A 24,917-nucleotide genomic window follows, 5' to 3' on the forward strand; every position below is an offset into this window, starting at 1 on the left:
TCGGAGGCAACCGAATGTGAAAAGCCTCACATCATCACAGATTGGGCTGTGGAGGTGTGAAGGTGTGTGCATTCAGAGGGACAAGGGGTGTCATGAAGATCCACGTGCATTATGGGAAATGGTAGGATCCAGTGTTTTTGGGGCTTGATCAGACTCGGGACTGTCTGTCAGGATGTCTCAGCCTCTGCTGCTTTTAATTCTCCTGAATCTCAACCTATAGAGTCCATGATCCCAACCCAACTTTATGAAAGCGCAACACTAAATTGCTGTAGCAATCCCAACATTGTAAAAATACAAAATTTCAAGTAAAAATCCTGCATTGCAAATGGTACTTGAGTTGAAACATGTACGGCGAGTATTATGAGCAACATATGGAGTGTTTAAAGTACTCAATGCAGAAACATTGACCCCCGTGAGTATTATACTATTAGCATTATTGACTCTTTTTTAATGTGCAAGTAGAATTTGACTATTTAATGAGGCGGAGCTAATTGTTATATTTCATATACTGTTGAATGAGTCATTTATGGCAGTGCAGCATATTAATCAAGTATTCAGAGAGATTAAATAGTGTTAACATCAGAATAAACCTAAAGTACCAAAAGTAGAAGTACCATTTATGAAGAATGGCCCGTTTCAGAATAATGTGGGATTATAATTATTGATGCATTACTGTGTTGATCACTTCATTGTTGCAGTATGTTAAAGGTTTATACTGCTTTGAATTTCCCCTTATTTTATCCTGCCTCAACCTATGATACTGGAATGAATGTGAATATGAATCTGTCTGTCTGTCTGTCTGTCTATATATTTTTAGAGATAGAGTTTATAGATTATTGGAGGCCTTTCGTTCAGTCTAAATTGAGTTGTATGCCTCTCTCCGGGTGAAAACAGTCACGAAACAGCGGCAGGAATGCAGCTTCCAGACCGGAGAGCAGCAGCTGCTCCTCCGTCAGACGTGACGTCGCTGGTCCCCCGCTGAAAAAACTTCACTCGGCGCAAAGTTTTCTGAGAGAAAGAAAACCAGCGAGCCCAAAAAATACTCTCCCTGACCAGGAGCCTCGGAATGCGCGGACATTTGCACTACAGCACCGCATCCCGCCGTCGAAATGTTCATCCAGTTGTTCCGTTTCATCGACTCCGTGACTGTTGTGGCGACTATTTGTGCAGCAGTGTTGCTGGCGAAGAGCTGCGTGTGTGTCAGCGAGGAGGACGACGAGGTCCTGGAGAAAAAACAGCTCACGGAGTTCTACAGTAAGTCGAATCATCTGGCTGCAGCTGCTGCTCGGTGGTCTTTTATTTGATAGATGTTAATTAACGACTTCCTGCAAAATAAGCCCACGGTACACGTTCTTGTCCTGTGCATTTATCACGGTAGGTAATTATATAACTGTAGCCTAGTCCCCAAGTTGGCCTGTGAACCAGAGTTTGAGCCCCACTGCTGCAGCTTGGCTCACATTACAACAGTGTTTTTTTATTATATGTAAAAAAAAAAATTTAAAAAAACCCGGACTTCTCAGGAGCTAAGAGAAACATGTGCTGTCCATGTTTTTTTGTCCCAAAGATGAAACAACTATTGACAGTAAACAATATAGAACCTCCCAAAGTAAAATCTGAAGAGGGAAACATGCAGATGGTTAACATGTAAACCTGTTTGCAATAGGGCTGAGATGATTGGTTGACTTGATGATCAGTGTCAGTCTTGAAAGGAGTCTCGTGGCATGTTGAATTAGAGTCAAGGCAGACAGAATACTAATCTGCATCATCGTTACAGTACAATCTTAAATCGAGTACTCAAATTGTATCTTACTGTTATCATGATACTTTTTTTTCCTCCAGATCAGTTTCAAGTTGTGTGTCTTTAATAGTACGATGTTACAGTCCATTCATGTATAAACACAGAGGACGGAGAACATACACTCTTGTTATTCTTCTTCAGTATGTAATAGTGACATGAGGGGAGAGATAATTCCTCCAGCTGCTTTCATTACTACCATGTGTATATATTCAGTATACATCCTCGTGTTTTGTTAGAGTATCCAGTTACACAGAGACCTTTATTCATGTTGGAAGAAAACATGAAAGGTTCCCTCTGGCCTTCATTTAGCTTGAATATTGCTCTGTTTTGGCGGAGAAACTTCTTTAATAAAAGTGAAATATTAAAGCTGAAGGTACAAGTATTCTCACTTTACTCTCTGACTTTCTGTAAGATCTTTCTGCATCCTACTGCGTGGTTATGCCATCATAAAGCATACCAATCTATTATTTTCTGCTCTCACTAAATCCATCCTCCTCTCTCGTGTGTTACACATTCACATCAATTCCTCACTTCCCCCCCCCCCATGTCTCTCGCCCCTCTCCTCTTCACACCTCCTCCTCTCCTGTCCTCCTTGTCTCTCGTCCATCTCTCTTCAGAAAAGGGCCTGTTCATCCTGGAGAGCGAGCCGCTGAAGCGCTGCATCACGGTGGACCGCTCTAACATGGTGCTGGAGGACTGCGAGCGGCCCACGCGCCGCATGCTGTGGAAGTGGGTCTCCCGGCATCGCCTCTTCAACTTGGGCACCAGCACGTGCCTGGGCCTCAACATCTCTGACACGACGCAGCCTCTCGGCACGTTCGAGTGCGACACGGCCCTCCCCGTGCTGTGGTGGCGCTGCAGTGGAAACATACTGCACGGGGCGTCCCAGTGGAAGGTGGCCGTGGCCGGACGATTGGTGGTGGTGAAGAAAAACTCCGGCCATGAGTGGAAAAGGTACGGCACACCCAGAGAGGGGCCGTGCTCATATCCATATGAAGGTAAGCGGCAGAAACATCCTGCATGTCTTCTGACTTCTGATCAAACATTCAACACACAAGACGTCTTAGTGACTCTCTGACGTGTCTGCATAGGGTATCTGTCGCGTAAAATCATACTAGGCTTGTTCTATTTGCAGATATACACACTTTGTTTGGAAATGCACATGGCATGCCCTGCGCTTTGCCCTTTAAATACAACAACAAATGGTACTCTGAGTGCACGACTGAGGGGCGCGAGGACCACCTTCAGTGGTGTGCTACCACCACTCGTTACGATGAGTTCGAGAGATGGGGCTTCTGTCCGGTACAAGGTAAAGAAGAGTGCAACAGAGTAAGAAATTAACCTGAGTAGATACACTACATGGCCGGAAGTATGTGGACACCTCTTGTTTCGACCCCATCCAACACCTTTGGGATGAACGGGAACACTAGACATCATCGCCCAACGTCAGTGCACAACTACAGTCCTCCAGAGTGGCGACTCCTACAGCAACATGTTAATGGTTGTGAAGGGAAATGTTCAAGGATCACATGAAGGCGTAATGATTGGGTGTCCACTTACTTTTTGCCATACAGTGCATAAATAAAAAATACATTTGTGTCACTGAAATTTGTTTAATTCAAACTCATAGCAAACCATACTTTTGATATTTTAATAGCACAGCATTTACTGTGATCACCAGGTCACAAAATAAAAACACATCTACCGTATTTTCCGCACTATAAGGCGCACTTAAAAGCCTTTAATTTTCTCAAAAAACGACAGTGCGCCTTGTAATCCGGAGCGCCTTATATATGGATCAATTGGTTAATTGGTTGATCCATACTGGTTGTACACGGCGCTCTGTCAAAATGTTTCAGTACGACTGGTAAACTACAAAGCCGCACCGCGGTAAACACCGGTACTGTGCTTACTCCTAGTCCAACACCACTTGTGTGTATAAAGACCCCAAAATGGCACCTTTCAAGAGACACGCTTACGACGCTATTCTATTCTATGCGCCTTATAATCCGGTGCGCCCTATATATAAAAACAGTTCTAACATAGGCCATTCATTGAAGGTGCGCCTTATAATCCGGTGCGCTTTATAGTGCGGAAAATACGGTACTCATTAGGGTCTATATCTGCTCAAATTCCAACCAGACAATAATGAATATCTTTATAATTTTATGACTCAAACAATATATACAAACCCAATATCATGTAAAAAGGTCAGTGACATTTAGTTGCCTTCTCTATTTTATCATTGGCAGTCCATTCTTGCTCTTTGCTAACATAAACTCATGATGCCTAAACTCCTACCCACACCTGGAAACTATCTGCACACTCTCTCATTTCACCTCTCTCCTTCTCAGCTTCCTGCTGCCTTTTTAGTTTGTGGCTTTATTCGTAGATTCCAGTTGTGACCGTTTCTGGGAGTCGAACCAGGAGCTGCGTGCGTGTTACCAGTTCAACCTGTACACCATCCTGACCTGGAGTCAGGCTCTGTCAACCTGCCAGGCTCAAGGGGGAAATCTGCTCAGCATCACCAGCCTGGCAGAGCACATGTATATCAGAGGTAGGCATCTGGTAAAAAACACATGCAGGGACCAAAAAGCTGTTGAATGGAACATCCACCAAGTACTGTATTACATCCACAAACGCTACACTAGAACTAAACGACATACAGATTTTTCTATCCTGTATTTATCTCTGTCTGCTGTCCTGATTACTTTAAAATCCCGTAGTGACGTGTGAGACCGGCCGATAGTTAACCCATCATTTATTTGTATGGAAATCAGATAATATTTGTTGACAATTCGTACAACATCATCTTGCGGTAGATCGACTTGCAAGTGTCGGAGCGAGGGTGTGGATCGGGCTGAACCACCTGAAGGATGGACGGGGGTGGCAGTGGTCTGATGGAGCACCTCTATCACTGGTCAATTTCACCACAGGTACTGATTATTTGTTCAGTCCGTGAGAGGGCAATGTCCGTTTCATGTTATTATTTTTAATTTTTTTTTACATGAATAGTGAATTGACTGCGTATTACTTAACATTTGTTTTTGTCAAGAGACAATCGTGTCGAGCTTATGCAAGTGTGTGCGCTCCAGAGAGAGCATACAAAAAAGTTGCTTTTGAGTTTATTGAACAGCGTGGAAACAGATTGTGAAATGTGTGCATGGCGTGAATAAATGTATGAGCCAGAGAAACTACATCAGCTCCTTCTCTGACGTGTGGCATTGGAGAACTTAGAGCGTTGATTGACATAAACCCTGGTAATTGATTAACTATTAAATCCATAAAAACGGCTCCTTGAAGATGGCTTAGTCCATTAGCTCCGAGTGTGATTAATAGTAGCTTCTTATTAGCAGTCGGTAATACATAGCACAGTTATTGCACATACAGTACAATGCATTGTGCTCGACTGGCACTTCAGTACACCTTATGTAACGTAATAGGAAATATATCTCAGTCACCTCAATATACTATTTATTTAGTGTACTGGCATTTGTATTTGTGAAGCAAAAGATTTTGTCTGTTGTAGTTTTAACATTCAAAAGAGGTTTATACAGAATTGACAATGTTTTCTTTTTAAATATAAAAGATTATTCTATACAAGTTTCATATTTACTCAATAATGGAAAAGACAAGGACATCATAAACTTGATTCATTTAACCAAAAATATACAAAATATTTATTCTCACATAAAACACGTGCTTTTCAAAATAAAACTCCCATCACTGTGTTCCCATCAGCTCTGCCTGCCAGCCCGCTGCAGGACAACAGCCAGTGTGGAGTGTACAACTCAGCCTCTGAGGGTCACTGGCAGAGTATGTCCTGTGAGTCAGCTCTGCCTTACATCTGTAAGAAGACACCTAATGACACCCGGAGAGCAGAGCCGCTAGGTGAGAGCATACGCTAACGCATTGCAATAAAAGCTGACATGCAGACTGCTTCCCTGTATCTTCAGAGGTGTTCCTACCTACTAACAGCGATGACTGATGAGACAAAGTGCAAAATGTACAAGAAGCTTTTTTTTAGCTCTTGTAGCTTTTGGCCTCAACAGCTGCACTGCACCTGGGGAGTTAACTTCTGACCTCTCTCTCTCTCTCTATTGCGCTGTTGGTGGCCAGACCAAAACAATGTCTGCTGTGAATTTGTTTTCTTTTGTTGGTCTGTCCTGTTGTGATTACTCCTCCTCTCCCGATTCTTCTTCCTCCTACAGAGAACTGGCAGTATGTCCACACAGAGTGTGCTGACAGCTGGTGGCCTCATAATGGTGTCTGCTTTCGGCTGCTGTCAGAGACGGAGGCAGGAAGCTGGGAGGAGTCTTCCCGGGCCTGTGGCTCTCAGGGGGCAAACCTCACCAGCCTCCACTCCCTGTCTGAGGTGGAGATGCTGCTCGAGCTCCTGACTATCTGTAAGAAGCGTCATGCAAAAGAGATATATGAAGTTCTGACAAGAGGATGCTAAATACTGTTTTGTGTGCGCGTGCCCCCATGTTTCGTAGTGTCTGGGGAAAGTATGGAGGTGTGGATCGGTCTCTGGAAACCGGCATCGTCACCGACCGTTAAGTGGTCCGATGGCTCACCAGTAACTCTCACCCTCTGGCACCAGTATCACCCTCCTCACAACCTGACGGATGCAACACTCTGCGTCAAATTTGACAGGAAGGTGGGAGGTGATTCTTTCATGTAAAAATTCTCCCTTTTTTGCCAACAATTTAAAAACACAAAGATATTGAATTCACTATAATGACGACAAGCAAAAGCAACGTATCTCTCGTTTGACTTTCATCAAAATAGTTGCAGATTAATAAATGAATCTTCTGATATTGTCAGCTCTAATTCCTTTTTTAAAATGTTTGTATACATTAATGGGTACTGTCTTGTGAGAGTCATAGTGTTGACCTCTTTCACAGGAAGGTAACTGGCTTTTAGCGTCATGTGATGAGCGACTGCCGGCGGTGTGTAGAAGAGAAAGCCAGAAACCCGCTCATCAGCCTGGAGCCTTGGATGAAGATTGTCCTGAGGTACGAACATGAGCACACGTGTGCATACATGCAGGCACAACAAGGAAACCCTGTTTTTTAACAGTAGCTCAACCTTTTCCATAACCACGCAGCAGAAGCAGGTCAATAACAACACATTTCATGATTACGTAACACTTAATCTTCTTAGTTTACCTCTGATATGAATTAACCCATTGTGGTTTCAGGTTGTTCCAGTAATTGTATTTGTATATGCTGATGTCAGTTCATGTCAAGTTCATGTCAAGTCCAGTGAAAAATGGATCTCACATAAGAAAATCAGATTTGCTGACTTGGTAAATCGACATCTTAACAGTTTTACCACATTCTGCTAAATAATATAGAAAGTTGTCTACTTTCGACCGAAACTGAAGTGACTTATTTTTAACTTTGTCAGGCAGATTGTGGGCTGTGCAGAGTTACAATAGCCCCACACAGATCAGGACGTGCACCAGGCGGAGCCGCACGCCCGCTGCAGTTCAACTGCTGAGCGAGTTGCCCCTTCACAAGCACAATGAGCTGATTCACTCCACTGCTGACGTATTGTCTGGCATTCATGTTGCTCATTGACTCTGTTTACAAGAATATCAGACTCCTGAGTCATCGGGCTACTTCATGCCCAAAAATGGCCCTGAAGGCCCAATATCAGTGGACATGCTCGAGCAGTCTCTGATGATTCGGGCTTGAGCAACAAAAGCATAATATTCCACCTGAGTCTCGTCATTGTCTGTGTTGTAAATGTTTGCCACCGTGTTGTTTTGTTGTTAAAAATGCTTCCAGACACTTTGGTTTTAAAGAAAGCTTTGAGTTTTGTCTTCATGTAAATGTTTGTGTAGGCCTCTGGACCCAAAGTATAGGGAGGATGGGGGGGGGGGGGGGGGGGGGGGGTGGGGGATATAGGGCTGAAGGGGGCAAATTGATACCACTTGTCAAAACACCCCCACCACACAACTAACACACAGACGAGTATACACACACTGTCGTGCATATAATTGCACACATATACGCAAACGCGTAGAATAACCTTCGCTCCAGCTTAGGAATGTGCAGCTTTAAAAGATTCAGTAGAAGTGCTAATAACAATACCTGAGCTTTGGTAGTGATGCCAAAAGGAAACTTTTCAGACCTTGAGTAATATTTAAATCAGGCTATGTTACTTAAAGCATGTTAGCATGATCATGTTAACTTTTAGCTCAAAGTACCGCTGTACCTAACTGCAGCCTCACAGAGGTGCTAGTGTGGCTGTATAAGTCTCGTTACGACAAACATGTTTTAGATTTAACAGAAGAATCCAAAGTTCTCTAATATATTAAATGTCAGATCAGATCACAAAGATCTTCAATCTGACTAAACATTCAACGCTAAATGTTCAGTACTTGACGATTTTAGGTATCGGGTGTTACGGACACATTTTGATCAGGACCAAAAAAAGTGTGAACAAGTTTGTATTTTTCCTTCAATGCTCATCTCTTTTTCCTCATTCTCATCATATGTGCGTTTTGATTATATTAAAACTATATTTGATGATGTCGTTGTCTTGTGCAATATATAAACAAGCTGCAGCTTGAAAAGGAACATGATGACATGGTGTGTGATAAGTTGATTTTGTTTTGTTGATGTTGCAGGGCTGGAAGCGACATGGCCACTCCTGCTACACTGTGACAAGCCATGAACAGAGCTATGAAGATGCACAGATGGGATATTACTGCACTGCTCCTCTCCTTACTGTGGAAAACAGGTGCTGTAGTCAGCTCATGGTTGGCTGTGTTTTATTTGTGGCAACACTGGAGCCTCTCTTCTCATCCTCTGGTCTTCCTCACGCTGGCAGGTTTGAGCAGGCCTTCGTCAACAGTTTGCTGAGTGAGAGAGGGACCAACAGCAGCAGGTATTACTGGATTGGCCTCATGGACCTGGAGAAGGGGGGAGAGTACAGCTGGCTTCTTCACAACAGCTCCTCGCTGCCTCTTACCTTCACAAACTGGAACAAACACCAGCCAGGTGAATTGGAAAATGTTTCTTTACGAATTATAAATAAGTTTACTGTGTTTTGGTTTGATGGTGATATCCGTCCTCGTTTTCAACGGCTTCATGTCTTCCTTTCCTTAGTCAGTGCTGGTGGCTGTGTTGCCATGTCAGGCGGCTCTGCGTTGGGTCACTGGGAAGTGAAAGACTGCAAGTCGCACAAGGCCTTGTCAGTGTGCAAGCAGAGCATCAGCAGCTACCACTATGTCCAGTTGCCAGAGCGCCACATTGATGCGTCTGCCCCCTGTCCTCCAGGGTGGGAATCACACTCTGGGATGCTCTACTGTTTTAAGGTGGGACCATCCTCCTCTTTTCTTTGTCCTGACTCGTGTTCCTGATTCACCTTCTCTCCTTACCTCCTCTGCTTTGTACAACCAGCAGTCCAAAAGATATTCAATTTACTACCATTAAAGACTTAACAGAAAATGTTCACATTAACGAAGCTAGCTTTTTTGGCCATTTGTTTTTGTTGATCAACCACCCAGTTAATCAATTTATTATTTCAGCTCTATGGACAGGGCAGTAAGTTATTTGTTAAGTACTAACTTAACAAATAACTTACTCAAAAATAATCTTTTGAATTGAGAAAAGATTTTAAAGGAAATTAAAATGATGAGGTTTACCCAAGATGCATTTATTGCAGGCTAATCATTTTCTGTTCCTTGTTTGCCCCATGTATACACATTGATTTATGTTGAATTTTAAACGTTTTAATATTATTCTCAATTCAGACAGAGCGATTTTGAAATGATTGGAAAAAAACCTGAATATATTTGAATGTATACAGATAAAAACTAAAACTAACTAAGTGTTGCTCTTCTAGGTGTTCCACAATGAGAAAGTCCTGATGAAGCGTTCCTGGGTGGAAGCAGACTTCTTCTGCCAGGCCCTCGGCGCTCAGCTGGCCAGTTTCTACCACTATGAGGAGCAGGTGTTTGTTAAGCAGCTCCTCAGTACCATGTTTGAAGGGTTGGTACAGCCCTCTGGGCCTCGTCAGTGCAGGAATGTTATGGGAAATGATAATGCATCAGGTTCATTTTATATGCATAGAGCAGTGGGTAAAGGATTTATTGACTGGCTGTTGTAGATGAAATGTGGTTTGGGATTGTTTTGGACCCCTTGTGTGATAAAACACAATGAGTCATGAAACCAAGTAAAGAATTTTAGAATATCAATGTGCTGCAATAATTTGATAATTTTGTAGAATCAAATAAGTAAGTTAGGTTTGGGTTGTCTGATGATAAATTTGTCAAGCATACATCTTGCAACTCAATGAGCAGTGCTCTTTAATGACAATATTGGATTTACAATTTTTTATAATAATAATATTATTTAAGTGTATGTGTGTAGTACTTTTCTAAACCAATGTTAAAAGGTGCTTTACACACAACAAACAATAAAACAACAGAATAGAATCAACAAGGCAAAAAGCAGTGACCCAGACATAAGATAGAAATCTAGAATATACAGCGTATAAAACATGTCAAGAAGAAAATTATTTTTAAAAAGAAGATAATGACAGCAATACAAAAATCTTGATGATAAACACTGGACAAGCTTGCTGATATTATATTCAAAATTTAAAAAAAAATTCTTCGGCAATAGCACCAAGATATGACTTGATCCCTGCATGCAGATTTTCTGGTTTTCAGAATTTAATTGAAGAAAATGTATGGAAATCCAATCTTTCACATCTGCCAGAGGTGTAACCAGAAAGGACAGATCAGAAGGCTCATCATGGCAACACCATGTATGTGTTTGATGTGACCGTTGGGAAGCATACAAGAAAAATAAGAAGTCCTAAGGTCCTGGAATTAAACCCTGGGGCACTCCACATTTTCTTCTGGTTATTCCACCTGTGCAAATATTCCCTAGAATTTCCAGCACAATTTTAAGACAATCTACACTATATTACAATATAAAATTACTGATAAAGTAAAGTGATAACAGATTTTGCTTACTTTTCCCACCTAGACTGAGTGTCATGACATAATCCAGATCACAATGATAAAATGAAATATTGCTTAAACAAACAAGCTCACATCAATGGCCTATTTGGTGGTCCAAGTCTAAAACTAAATACAAGGATACAATATATTATAAACAGTTTTTTTTACTCCCATAGATTTCTTCCACAATGTGCTGGTGAAGTACATGAGAGATCATTGTCAAATCTCAAATGTTAAAATGTATAAAAAACACTTGCTGAGACGGACTTGTGTTGCATTGTCTTTTTTTTTTGTTCTGCTGCTCTTTTTCAGAACAGAGGGCCGCTGGTTCTGGGTGGGTTTAAATAAGAGAGACCCTGAACATCCCGGAGCCTGGGAGTGGTCTGATGGTTCCCCTGTAAGTACATGGAGAGGCTCACAAAGTGTCCAAAGGCCATTTTGTAACACAAAGAAACATTCAGCAGGTGTAACCACTATGGTTTTGTCTCATGTGTTGGTGCAGGTGGTGACGTCCTTCATAGAGGACAAGAACGAGGAGGATGACAGGAGGGACTGTGCTGTGTACAGCGACCTGACCAACGCTCTCATGCCGCAGCCCTGTGACACCAAACACGAGTGGATCTGCAAGCTGTCCAGAGGTAATCGCCCTCACCACCCCACCAATATCCACACAGACATACTGCTCATACACACACACCTACCAGACTTTGATTTATGTTGCAGGTGACCAACTGAAAAAACCCTACTGGTACACCGAGCGTAAGTATTTTCATTTACTTCGTTGCTTCTGGCAAACACAAGCTTTGTAGACATTGATAGACATGATTTATATTGTTGTCCGCCTGGCTCCCCCACAGAGAGCGAGCCCTGGGTTTTTCACCGCGGAGCTGAGTACCTGCTGGCGAAGCAGCCCTTTGAATGGGACGCCGTCTCTCTGGCCTGTCAGATGATGGGAGCCTACCTGCTGTCCATTCACTCCAGAGAGGAGCTGCACTTTGTCAAGGATCGTTTGCAGAGGGTTTGTTGTTGCCACTGCTCATCAACCTATATTCACAAAATGTCAATGTCCTCATGACGGAGATATATTCGTAACATAGCATCTATTTCATAATCACTATCATAAAGTGGTATCATACAGCACTGGTATTAATTTCTCCATCCGCATTTCATTCCGAACATGAGAGTGAATTATCAAGAACAATACGGCATTTGGCAGAATCAGAATGATATGATTGCGATAACCAAACATCATTAAGATTGCAATATCTCTTTCATATCCTCATGTCTTTGTAAAACATGCACCATGGTAAAATGTAATTTATTCATTTAAATAACAAAAATAATAGCGCTTATTCAAAAGGAAATATAACAATTTTAGCTCATTTTAAAATGGAGACATATCTACTCAATTGCACAAAACAATATCTGCAACCAATTTGCTCCAAATTAACAGTATTATCTCTGTGCAAGTACAGCATTTTTCTTTATTATATTCTTCCCACCTCTTCCCCTATCACTCCAACATTTACTTATTCCCTTTGCAAATACTTCCGCCATCTAATTGCTAGGACCCCAAAATGATGCCAGGGGCTTTTTTCAGTGAGCAGGAGCACAATGTCACACAGTAGTACACAGCCAAAGCAATGTACTTAATCACAGGGGCTCTTCTCCATTGAATGGCCCAATAGGCCTCTCTCCCAACAGTTCACACACACACAAAGTGAAAAAACAAACAAATGCATGAACAAGTGTGAACACAATTGACACACTCATACAAACTCAAGTGTTTACAGACGCACATCGCCTAGTTAAAACGTACCTCATATGTGGATGCTTTCACGCTCGAGTGCCGCCACACACAGGGAGTAAGAAAAAGGCAGGTTTTTTTTTTGACAGCGGCCTTTTGGGCGTCTCTATAGAAAGTCTCTTGTGGTGTTGAGGCTTGTGAGGGGATAAAGGGAACAAAACGAGGCGATGAAAGAGACGAAGCACGGGCCAAGGGGGCCGCCTGAATGGACGCTCATGTCAGAGAGGCTCTGAAAAAAGAAATTCTGGCCCAGCGAGGACTGGATTGCAAAGGAGGAGGGTAAAAGTGAAGTAAGCTCTTTTTCATCTCTGTTCTTGTCACTGTGTCTCCTCAGCTCTCCCTGGGCCCAACAGACTGGTGGATTGGCCTGTCCATTGAGCCTGGAGAGGAGGCCAGGTGTGTGTGTTTTGGAGTTTGTTAAACATTTCCCGTTGCTGCCACTGATTCTATTAGAGCAGTCGACACTTTGTTCAACAGCTCGAGTAAAGAAATGTTGGTGTAGTTACAACCCAGGGGCCCAAATCACAAAAGCAGTTTGCGATCACTGCTTGCAGACTTATTGCCAACAGTGGCAGCCACTCCCAAATTGAAGATAAATCTGCAACAGGGCTTTGGAATGCTCATGCGCTCATGCTCATGCGCATTTCAGCTCCTGCGGGTAGTGTTTTGATCAGTGAAAAATGGCAAAATGAGCAAGACGAAATAACCTCATGTATCGTAGCTTGCATGTTGCACATTTGTTCTCAAGGGGAACGCGACATAAAGCCGACTGAAGTGCAAATCGGTTATACAAACTATGATATGGAAGGTAAAATGGGCAAAGGGGGTGTTACCTCATGAAAAAGGAGTATAACAAAACAGGACCCCTAGCTCAAGATTGTTTTAAAACAAAACAAAACCTGATAAGGCCTTGGTTGAGTTTCTAGCCAAACAAAGCACAATAGAGGCTTGAGTTGAGTTCATTAAAACCAAGACATCGGTGAGGTCCGTTCATTAAACCTATTTGTGTGTTTGTTTGCAGGTGGAGCGACAAGACGGAGGTAGAATTTCAGAACTGGGCAGAGAGGACTGCCAGTGGTGGCCCAAGGAGCAACGGCTTGTGTGTCACCATGACCTCTTCAACAGGTAAACACGTGCACATTCAGAAAAACACTCTCTGATGCACGTCTGCTCGCACTGTACTAGAATGTGTGGAGGTTTCCCCGGTACGTCGCAGGGAAGTGGTCGGCGAGTAAGTGCAGCGATCTCCACGGCTATGTATGCAAGAGAAGGACTGTGTCTGTGGTGGAGACTCCCAGGGAGCCGCACTACATCGGAGGATGTCCGGCAAAATGGCTGTACTTTGGACACAAGGTTCGGACACACACACACACACACACACACACACACAAATTCAAGCAGCAGGGTGGAGCAGCGACAACCATCATAGATTTGTGTGAATTAAAGTCAGTTGAGGCAAAGACACTTCAAAAATACTTACCTCTTATAGAACCTTAACTCAATGCATATAAGTGGAAGCTGTTGTGTAGACAGATGAATGACAATATAAAACACAATAGTATTTAATATATATTCTTAGGAGAAGACATAATTGTTTACATATACTGTTTACAGCCACATGATATATTTATTTAGCGTGTATAAATGCTGCATATGAGGGGTTATAGTAAAGTGTTATTTTAAATGATTATCCGCTTATATTGTTGTTATGTGCAAACTGCAAAAAAAAGTGTCTCGTTATATCCTCTTCTCTTCCACAACTCAGTTCACTTCCCCAAATTCCCAGCTGCCTCGGGTAAAAGCAGGATGTTTGTGTTTACTTTCACTGTTCCTTGAGAGAGAGTTATGTTGACAACTTCAGAATCACCCCCCCCCCCCCCCCCCCCCCCCCCCCCCCCGCTGGTGATGCTCAAGCTGAGTCAACCTCCATAAAGAGCAAAACCAGCTGATCTTCTATGATCTTGACTAGTATTAGATCTCAAAATGTAGTTTTATTTAAATAAAGGACTAGATTGTTCAAGTAAAAAAACAATATTGGATGATAAAAGAAACATTTTGAAGAAAATCATTTCCCTTGGGGACATGTGAAATCTTCTCAATGTAAAAAATAATTTTCCACCAAAACAATATCTGTGAAAGGTAGTTAAAAACATGATAGTAACCAGACATTCTTTACTGTTTGGTACCAGATGAGACGCAGTAACCTGGAATAGATGCAGTCATTGTTCTGCATATTAAACAGAACGGAAAGCCGTATGGCAATGTCTGTCCTTTTGTCTCCTCGAGCTCAAAATATGGAACAAAGAGAAATATTTTTTTTGAGGTTGTAGATTGCCACCAACTTGAACTGTGTGCCAAGCGTGTCAGAGAACTACGGTGGCCTATAGATCACTATAAATGCACACTGTTCCTTCAAACCAATAGGCCACAAAGGCAACCCTTCCTAACTCCTTTTAAATATATCTGCACACATGCCTTTCAAGGTTAACGTTAGTGGATTTGAACAGTGAAAGAAGTTAATGCTTTGAGTAATGTTACATATTTTCCCATCAAATTTAAGAAACAGAGCTCTTGTCAATGCAAAAAGCTGCCAAACATGAAATCGCATCCCTCTCCGTCTATGAAACAAGACTACGTGCTTGGATTTTATTTATTTTTTTACATTGACTTCTGACTTCTTCATACAAGCGTCCTGGTGGTGATGGGGGAATTATGATTTGCATTTCGCAATGTGATATTCATGTTTAGTGTGGGATGTGTGTGTGTATGTGTTTGCAGTGTCTCCTGCTTCACCTCCCTGACGGCCCAAAGGAGGGAAAGAGTTGGAAAGATGCCCAGGCCATCTGCTCCTCCTTCGCTGGCTCGCTGGTTGCCGTAGAGGACGAGATTGAACAAGGTAGAGGCAAAGTCCGAATAATGGTAGATTTCCATATACAAACACCATCAGACAATGTATTTGGTAGGCATGTCAGAAAGGCCACACAGTGTGCTATTTATACATATAATTACATTAATTAATTATATATTTTTCTCAATTTTCCTATTCTCACGCCATCATTCCTGCAGCCTACATCACTATGTTGCTCCAGGGAAGCTCTGTAGGTGTGTGGATTGGTCTGCGGGATGAGGACACCATGAGATGGACCAATGGGAAATCCGTCAGCTACACCAACTGGTCTCCAATTGGACCAAAGAGCTATCTCACTGTAAGCTCCTGTGCATACTTTAGGTTGACCTACACTGCTACAATTTGTTGCAACCAATTATTGGTGGAAGTGTCTGAAGATGAAAAGGTTTGAGTGTATTAATATGTGCTTTATGAACCCCAGGAGGATGAGTGGCTCAGTGGATTTGCCGATGAGCCGCTGTGTACTGTTCTCTCCAACAACCACAACTTCCACCTGACAGGAAAGTGGTACGATGAGAAGTGCAGCGAGACTGGGTATGGCTTTGTTTGTCAAAAAACTCAAGGTAAGATTCCCTCAGTTTCTTTATCTTTGATTTTATTCTGTCACTGCCTGTCTTTTATTGCACGTCTGTCTTTGTCTTTTGCTGTCAGCTCACATTCTCTACTTCTCCCATAACCTATTCTCTCTGCAAGTCAAAGAAACCTTCACCATCAGTGCTGACAGGTGTTTTCTTTCCTGACAGCCACATACTGTGTTTCTGGCCCACAGATGACAGCATGATTAACAGAACTGAAAATACTATGCTACAGAAATAGGATTAAACACATTAACAAAATTGAAAACACAACGATATATGAAGGCACATTAAAGAGTAACTTAAAGGAGCTCTATAGGGAATTCAGATCAAATCTATGATTGCCTCCACACGACTTTCAACATGACTGTTCTCAGCTGTTACCGCCATATGAGCAGACTGCAGAGCGGCGGCGGTTAGCTAGCCAGCAGACCGGCCATGTAAACGAAGCACAGAGAAGCTCGGATAACGACACACTCGAGACGGAAAGCAACTCCATTACACCGCTCTATCTTTACATAGCAAATAGATGTTTGTCAATTAATTCTCTTAATGTCATATAGAACTGTTGAGTGTGGTGTAACAGGTGCAAAAAAAGCACAATCAACCACAGTGACATTATGTCATATATGGATGTAATTTAGAATCTTTGTCATTTTAATTCCAACGCATTTCATGGTTGGTTCTACATCATGTGAATTCTGATGTTACTTACTGTGTTTAAAGGAAAACAATATGGTATTTTGCATCCTGGTGTGTTTCCCATGTGGCCATGTGATTCCATTGTATGGACGTAGATCCTTATGCAGTTAACCATATTGGCTATCACAGGCGGCTGCTTTACTTTCGGTCAGACTCGTGTTTGCAATGATTCTCGCAAATAGTATGTTTATTTGGTAGGCTGCAGTAAGGAGGCTTGAGCAGCTTGTCCTGATATCCTTGTTATCCCGTATCCCATAAGTTATCATGACCCATAGAGTCACAATGACCACATTTATGGGGAATATGCCAGGTTGAAATGTATTTATCTTTAATGAAACTCCAAACGCATAATGACACCAGGGATGGTGGCAAGTCACATTTCTATGGGCACACCAGGCCCTCCTTCATGTAACCTTACATCGTTTTTCTGATAATTGATAGTTTTTGTTGTTAACCTTAAATGAATAGATAGGAAATTGTCAAACTACTCCTTTAATTGATGTATGAGTGACAGCTAATCAGTCATCCGTTGATTGCATGTGTGCCAAACATTAACACTTTGAAGTGATCATTCTACCCTTCTTCCAACACTCCTCTCTTTTGTTCTTTTTTCCTTGTTACAGATATATCCAAACCCCCCACCCACTCCTATCACCACCCTCTCCCTGACAATATTGAGTACAGGAGCCGCAGCTACAAGGTTGTGTCTGGCAACATGAGCTGGTACGGGGCGATGCATATGTGCATGGAGAATGATTCTGACCTAGTGAGCATTACAGATGCATACCACCAGGCTTTCCTTACTGTCCTTGTCAATAGATTGGCAGTCCCCCACTGGATTGGACTGTATAGTCAAGACGTATGTATCCTCTAATGCTATATGTACTGTATACCTCTGCACAGTATATGTCTACTGTATTTGTGTCGGAGAGTAGTGTGTGTGTTTGTCTGCTTTTCTACAGTTTGCCGTTTTGGGAAATACGCTTAGTCACTTTTTTAGCAGTAATTAAATGAGAAGATTGATGGTATGGCATTCTCGTGTCTCTACGGTAAATATAAGGCTACAGCCAGCAGCCGGTTAGCTAGCTTAGCATAAAGAGAGGAAATGGGGGGGAAACAACTAGCCTGGCTAACTTATTAACATGTTATTCCCTGGTTGGTTTTTTATCCTTACAAAAAACAAAAATGTAAAAAAACACATCAGCTTTTTAGCTAAGTCACACGGTCATGGTGACGACAGGACTCCTGTTTTCTAACTAGTTGTCTCCTGCTGACAGTCTTTATGCTAAGCTAAGCTAACCATTTACTGGCTGAACATGAGAGACGTATAGAGTGCTGCAAGAATGAGTCCTAAAACGTAACATTTTTGCACTTCCGGTTCCCTCACCAGAGTCGAAGTCAATGTTTTGTTCTACATTATAAATGCGTCAGTAAATATTCTTCTTGTGAATTTTGTCGCTTTTATGTATCTCAAAAAAGGCGGTTGCTAACAAGTGGCTAAATGTGACTATATCACGCCATCACGCCGACTAGTCCGCCTTCACAGCCTCACTGTGGTGTAGTTTGTTTATTTTTATCTCTGGCGAATACATTCATGCTTCAAAAATCATAAAAGTAGTGTTCATTTCCCATGTAAATATCATAGACTTGTGTTTGCCACAGAGTTTATTTTCTCGAATAATCCGATGGAAAAATCCCATTGATTGTTTTTGTAGAGGGAACCAGTGCGACGTAAACCTCCGACGTTCCAAACTTCCCTGCAGCATTGTATTCTCATCTAACTCTCGCCAGGAAAGCAACTAAGAGTATTTCCTAACACTAATCCTTTTAATATTTCTTAATAAGCATGAATTGCAGAGAATACACATCTGCATGCATGCGATGAATTTTAGAAATACTTTCAATGTGCTTTTTAAAAAATATATATATATTTTCACCAAAAGCATAGTTTGTGCATGTCCACGTCATCAGCATCCTAAAACTGGCAGTCAGTTTCCTATCCCACACCATCATGTAGATAGCTAAACACTCAAGTAATGCTGGCAAATCATAACTTTTGATTGAGTATCTAGGTCTTTGACCTACTTTGCTGTGTGCTGTACCATGATGCACCACCTGACCAGACTTAATTGCCTGCTCTAAAATGGAAAAATCTAAAGCTCCTCCTTTCTTTTTTAAAAATAGATACACACAGAAAGCCTATAGTAAAAGCAAAATAGCTTGGAACAAAATTTGAATATGTTGCCCGCAGTTGTGAAACGAAAGTAGAACAAAAGGTCCTCAGATTCTTTAAATTATTTAGTTTTAAAGAGATGTCCGCCGATGGCGAGTTACAGTTGTCTCACATGCCTCTCGGGTTTTTCTCCTGACCTTTTTTGCCCACGTAGAGGTAGTTCATCCACAGGCATGAGCTTTCCCAGCAGACAGTCAGAGCCTTAACATTTGGATTCAACTATCACTGAGCCCCCGTGGAATGTCTTAGTCATGGAGAGAAATGAACACAGGAAGTGAGGGAGCCGATTCTCTTTCTACCTCTGTTTTATTTTTTTCATCTTGCCTGATCTTGTTTCTGTTTATTTCTATCTCATGAACCAATAATGTTGTTCTTTTAACTTTTATTGCACTCATTATTGACCATCCCTGTCAATATCAACAAATAACAACTAATTTCGTCATAGTTTAGTATTATGACCGCCACGAATCATGTTATTCTTCAAGATTATTTCAATTTGAGTTTTACATTTAGTGATGCTTCTAGATTAGAAGAACAAACCCAGGATACAGTATTTCAGAAAGCACAGTCATGAACTAAAAACTGCAACTATACAAATAAAAAAACAGATTTTAGCATAAGTGCAAAATGTGTACTACAAAAAAAGAACAACACAGTCAGAGGTCCGTGTGAATTAGGTGTTGAGTGTTCCTGGCAGAGCGCCACTGCAAGTGCAACTTCTTCAGTGACACTCTGGTGACTTCCTTACAGAGTGGCATCAATTATCAGTGGTCAGATGGCAGTGACACGGTGTACACACACTGGGACGCGGGCGATGACGACTTTGTGACGGGAGAGTGTGTGTACATGGACGAGAGCGGAGGCTGGCGGAGAGCTGACTGTGAAACTCTGCTACCAGGAGCCCTGTGTCATGTTCCCCCACCAAGTCAGTGCTACTTCACTGAATAATAGCAGTGCTCAGTCGACACTGCACCTCTTCAGCTGCTGAGTTTCTGTCACTCATAATGTGTGAAAGTGTCTTCTGCCTTTGTCCCTCACTCTCTCTCTCTCTCTCACAGGCAATAAACCATTCATCTCATACCAGGTGGCGTGTCCCTCCACATGGGTGAAATTCAGGCATGGCTGTTACGACTTTGAGCCTGTGGTGCAGAAACTTACATTTGAAGAGTCGAGAGAGCACTGCAGGCAGAAAGGTAGAGATTCATAAGATGCGATTTTGGTTGTTTATTGCAAAGTAATTTATGCATTGTTTTTCAAAATTGAAATATGTTAAGTCACCGTAATCTGCAGGATGGAATACATACTCCCCCTACAGGTCAGCTAGAGGAGCTGCTCTGAGAAGCCCTAGCTACTTAGAAAACTGTGGTTGAGTTCTTAATTAGAAATGCCACTTAGAGGAAATAGATATAAACAGTAAAAGTATGCTTACGGCTACATAATTTACACCAATGGTGTTTTCAATTTCTGTAATTGTTTTTAAAGGAATAGTTGGACATGTATTCGTTGTCTTGCAGAGAATTTACATGCTTTAAAATGGAGAGTAGTTGTGAGTTTGTTGTGGTGCTGTCTCGTCCTAGTCAACACCTCAGATGTCCTGACCATTGAGAGTGAGACAGAGAATCGTTTTGTTCTGGAGCAACTGTGGTCGTCGGGGTTCCTTCACCACGCCGTGTGGTTGGGGATGTACTTCAACACTGACAGTAAGAATCTATCCCTCTCTGGTACCCATCACATGATCGCGATCCCATTTCATTAACTTGTGGACTTTGCTTTTAGCTGATTCTCTGGCCTGGGTGGATGGTTCACCTATGGACTACATCAACTGGCCCAACAAAGCCCCAGACTCCAAGCAGCTGACTGCAGATGCCTGTGTGACTACCAGGGTGATTGACGGTGTGTGGCACCTGTCGAAGTGCACCGAGCGGCTCGGCTTCGTCTGCAAAACCACCTCAGGTAAATTGAATTGGGGGCCTTCTGAGCGAATATTGGGTCCCCTGTATTGAACTCATACAACATATTGGAATATTTGTTGCTGTAGGTCCCCAAAATAATATGGTGATACTTACATGTTCACAACTCGTTTCTGCTGCCACAAAGTGAACAATAAGTGAATAAAAATAAAAGTGAATAAATAAAAAACGTGATGAGTTGTATTGAACTCCGCTGTATGTGTTCTTTTGCAGATGCAATTGCTGAGGTGGAAGTGGAACCTCTAAATGGTAAAGTGCACTTTCATCTGAATGGTTTACACTTTGGATGGGTGGCATGAGCATTATGATACAATGTGATGCATGTTAATAATATACAGTGGTGGAATGTAACTATATGCTGAACAAAAATATACACGCTTTTGGTTTTGCTCCCATTTTTCACGAGTTGAAATAAAACATGTAAACGTTTTTTCTATGCATTCAAAATGCTTATTTCTCTCTTATGCACAAATGTATTGAAATCTGGGTTAGTGAGCACTTTTCCTTTACCAAGATAATCCATCCACATGACAGGTGAGGCATATCAAGATGCTGATTAAACAGTGTGATTATTACACAGGTGTGTCTTGGGATGGTCTCAATAAAAGGCCATCTAAATGTGCAATGTATCTTGAAGAAATACATTTGTCAGGCCCTCTAGTCTGCACTATGGATTTCACACGAATCGGGCTATAGATATGCATTATTTTTTTGGTCACACAGGATTCACCTGAGAAGAGAACCCCCTCCCTCAAAACCTGCAACATCTGTGGCATTGTGTTGGTGATAAAACTGCTCATTTCAGAGTGGCCTTTCACTGTGACCAGCCAAAGACACACCTGTGTAACAATCATGCCACTAATCGGCATTTTGATATGCCACACCTGTCAGGTGGCCGGATTATTGAAGTGCTCACTAATATAGATTTTAACAAATTTGTGAACAATATTTAAGAGTAATACACATTTTTTGTGCAAAGAAAAACTCTTAAATCTGTTATTTCAACTCGTGAAAAATGGGAGCGAAAACAAAAGTGTTGCGTTATATTTGTTATAGTAGTAAATACATCTTTGTACTTTGTACTACTACAAATATCTTTACTCTACTAAACTGGTTTTTACTCCACTACATTTGCAGGACTTTTGCTTGTAGCGGAGTATTTTCAAAGTGGGGTATTACTACTTTCACTTAGGATTTGATTACCTCTTAAACCACTGCAAATATATCTGTATTAATGTTTGTATAATTCAAAGAGACCACACATTACAACAAAAATATGGCCACATAAAAGCTACCGTGCATTTCAGGTTTACATCACGGCGTCATCCCCGCTGCGGTGCTGGTGGCCGTGCTGATCTTTGCCCTGGTGGCAGGAGCGATGTGGTTTGTGTACAAGAGGAACGCTTCACGTTTTCGTGGACTTCATACGCTCAGCGGTGCTTATTACAGACAAACCAGCTCACAGGCTACGGAGTCGGATGGAAATGTGCTGATCACACACCTGGAGGCTCACTCGGGAGAATAGCACTCAAGTGAGTCCTTTACGGTCTCCATCGTTCTCCCGTTATCTGTCTGCCTCGCGCCATTTCACCTTCGGGTATAAACGCCACATGACACTGTAAAGCTGTGACTCCTCAGGACAGTGGTGAGATGATGACGGCAGACATTTCCCCTTTTTGTAATTTGAGAATGTGCATCGAAGGATCCCAGTTGCTCTCAACAGTTTTCATGCGTTCAAAACATCTGAATGAGACAAACGATTGTGAAGATATTTGTTGTGTTGACACTGAAGAGCCCACATTGGAATATTCTTGACTGACAAACATAACTGAGATTGTTGAAGAAGGGATGCTAGGTACTAAACACTTGATGCCTGTTGTTCTCCCGCAGTGTGAGTATTTAATCAATTATAGTTGGAAAACGGTATTTTGGAAAAATAATAAAGAAAGATTTTATTCAACTAGGAGATTCAAACAGGTGAAAGAAAGGCTTGATCCACTTCAGGGGTCAAAAGTAACTCATTGTCATAAGTAAGAGGCAGATTGGTGACAAAATAGAAATTACAGTAACATTTGTGACGTCATTTTGTACATTTCATTCAGAATTTCAGGAGCGTGGGGCAGCATTGTTATCAGTATTACTTTTGTGTTTTTATTTTATTTTTTTAAGTACACATGCTTCACACAAGTATTGACAAAAGAGTTGTTTGTTCTAAACTAACATAAAATGTGTAAGGCATAAGTGATGATCAAATTCATTCCCTTGTTCACTTTTATCTGCTGCTGCAAAGCAAATTACCAGATGTATTTTTGCACAATTTTCTTTGTGTTTTAATAAATTGCGGTCAGGCCGAACAATTCCAGTTTCATCACTTGCTGTGGGAATAACACTCAAAGAAAAAGGAACTCCTCTGAACGTTTCCCCTTTTCAGATCATCAATTACTTCACTTTTTTTTTCATCAGCAGGATGTCTCCACAGCATGGCCATGAAGTGCCATTTCCTCCTAGAACCAAATCAAATAATTCATACAGTAATATCTTACCATGCATTATCTATTTCCACGTAAGCTCTGTAAGGTTTGTTTGCAGATTTGGTCCCTTCTTAATAATTTAGTCCACTCCTTTTGGATACATGTGTTGCGTTTAGCTTGTAGCATTTCACCATCACTACATATTGGCACATCACAGGTCAGAGAAGGCTTTGCTTTATTTATACAAAAGCCTAATCGGTGACAATAAAGAGATATTCATGTGAACGAGAACAACCAGAGTGAAGTTTTTAAGTAGGCCAGTAGGTAGTGCATGTGAGCTGTAGGGCAGATAGTACTGATAAAGTGATTATGCAATCCAGTTAAGGATTTCAATTTTCTTTCTTTGCAGCTTGAATATTATCCTTGGTCTTTTCACATTGAATTAATCTCTGTGACGTACTGTACATCACAGATGAACCACGAATATTGTCAAACATTTTGTCGGCCTTTAGGTAAAAAATATAATAATCACTTAATGTGTAATTGAGCTGAATAAAACGCCCTCCAGTCAGTCTTATTCGATTGTCTAAATAAAGGTGTCAGCCTTTAGCAGAACCTTTAAGTGGAGAAAATGAGACAGCAAAGTGCAGCCATTGACTCTTTCTCTGGTAGTATCTGACATCACAGTGGTTAATAATTCATACCAGCTGCTACGTTTACGAATTAAAACATTAAGTGCTACTGTACGCACAAGATAAATCATTAATGCTCTTCTGCTGCAGCACTTCCTCTGCAGCTGGTGGATGAAAAACACACAACGTGCGTTTCAGTTGACGGAAACAACCGAGTGGGCGTAAAGTGGGTAAATGGAGAGAGCATCCGTGTTTTCTGGGAATGTGAAGGGAGGGCACCAACGAAAAGAGCCAAGAAAATGCAAAGACGGAAGACATTTCGCCTTCAAAATCAAAGCCTTGCATGAGATTCGCCTTGTTCAGTCCGTTATTTACTTTAAACTATTTAAGTAAAACACTATGAGATAGCCTGAGTCAAAATGTTCGTATGCAAAGTCAAAGTTATGTGATATTAAGTCAAAAATCTAATTAGCTATTTGACTTCGCAAAATTGGATTTAGTCTCTTGATTTTGACTTTATGTCTTATCTATTTTTAATTAGCAAGTCAAAATAATGAAATGCTCTCTCTCTCTCTCTCTCTCTCTCTCTCTTTATACATATAACGTAATGTATATGTAGTACATGGTTTTGTATATATACATAAACCATAACCTACTCTGTTGTATGTTATGGTTTATACATGATTTTGTATGTTGACTCGGTGATTCGTGGTTTTTTTTAATTATTTTTTTTGTCATGCATTATACGTTTACATAATTGTTATCCTTGTTACTGGGGGAGATGGACTTCCTTCCATAAAAATTCCCGTTGGTCAGTTTTGTCGACTTTATCTTA

At 41.5% G+C, this 24,917-nt stretch overlaps 1 protein-coding gene across 1 annotated transcript; it reads left to right on the forward strand.

Moving 5' to 3' along the window:
• The first annotated feature begins 1,109 nt into the window (after positions 1-1,109).
• pla2r1 (phospholipase A2 receptor 1) lies at positions 1,110-23,336 on the forward strand. Its single transcript, XM_076077850.1, has 30 exons — positions 1,110-1,254; positions 2,416-2,796; positions 2,934-3,107; positions 4,191-4,355; positions 4,621-4,734; positions 5,540-5,689; positions 6,010-6,204; positions 6,295-6,458; positions 6,706-6,816; positions 8,439-8,551; positions 8,642-8,811; positions 8,920-9,128; positions 9,659-9,804; positions 11,097-11,181; positions 11,287-11,422; positions 11,508-11,543; positions 11,642-11,802; positions 12,926-12,987; positions 13,613-13,716; positions 13,808-13,944; positions 15,370-15,487; positions 15,658-15,797; positions 15,921-16,062; positions 17,400-17,635; positions 19,760-19,934; positions 20,068-20,202; positions 20,587-20,709; positions 20,786-20,962; positions 21,193-21,228; positions 22,287-23,336. Exons 1-30 carry the CDS (start codon positions 1,110-1,112, stop codon positions 22,502-22,504), a joined length of 4,458 nt encoding a protein of 1,485 aa, XP_075933965.1. The 3' UTR covers positions 22,505-23,336.
• The last annotated feature ends 1,581 nt before the right edge of the window (positions 23,337-24,917 follow it).

The sequence above is a fragment of the Anarhichas minor genome, unplaced genomic scaffold (genome assembly GCF_050575085.1).
Source record: "Anarhichas minor isolate MPS153535 unplaced genomic scaffold, ASM5057508v1 ptg000062l, whole genome shotgun sequence".
In the NCBI taxonomy this organism is placed as follows: Eukaryota; Metazoa; Chordata; class Actinopteri; order Perciformes; family Anarhichadidae; genus Anarhichas; species Anarhichas minor.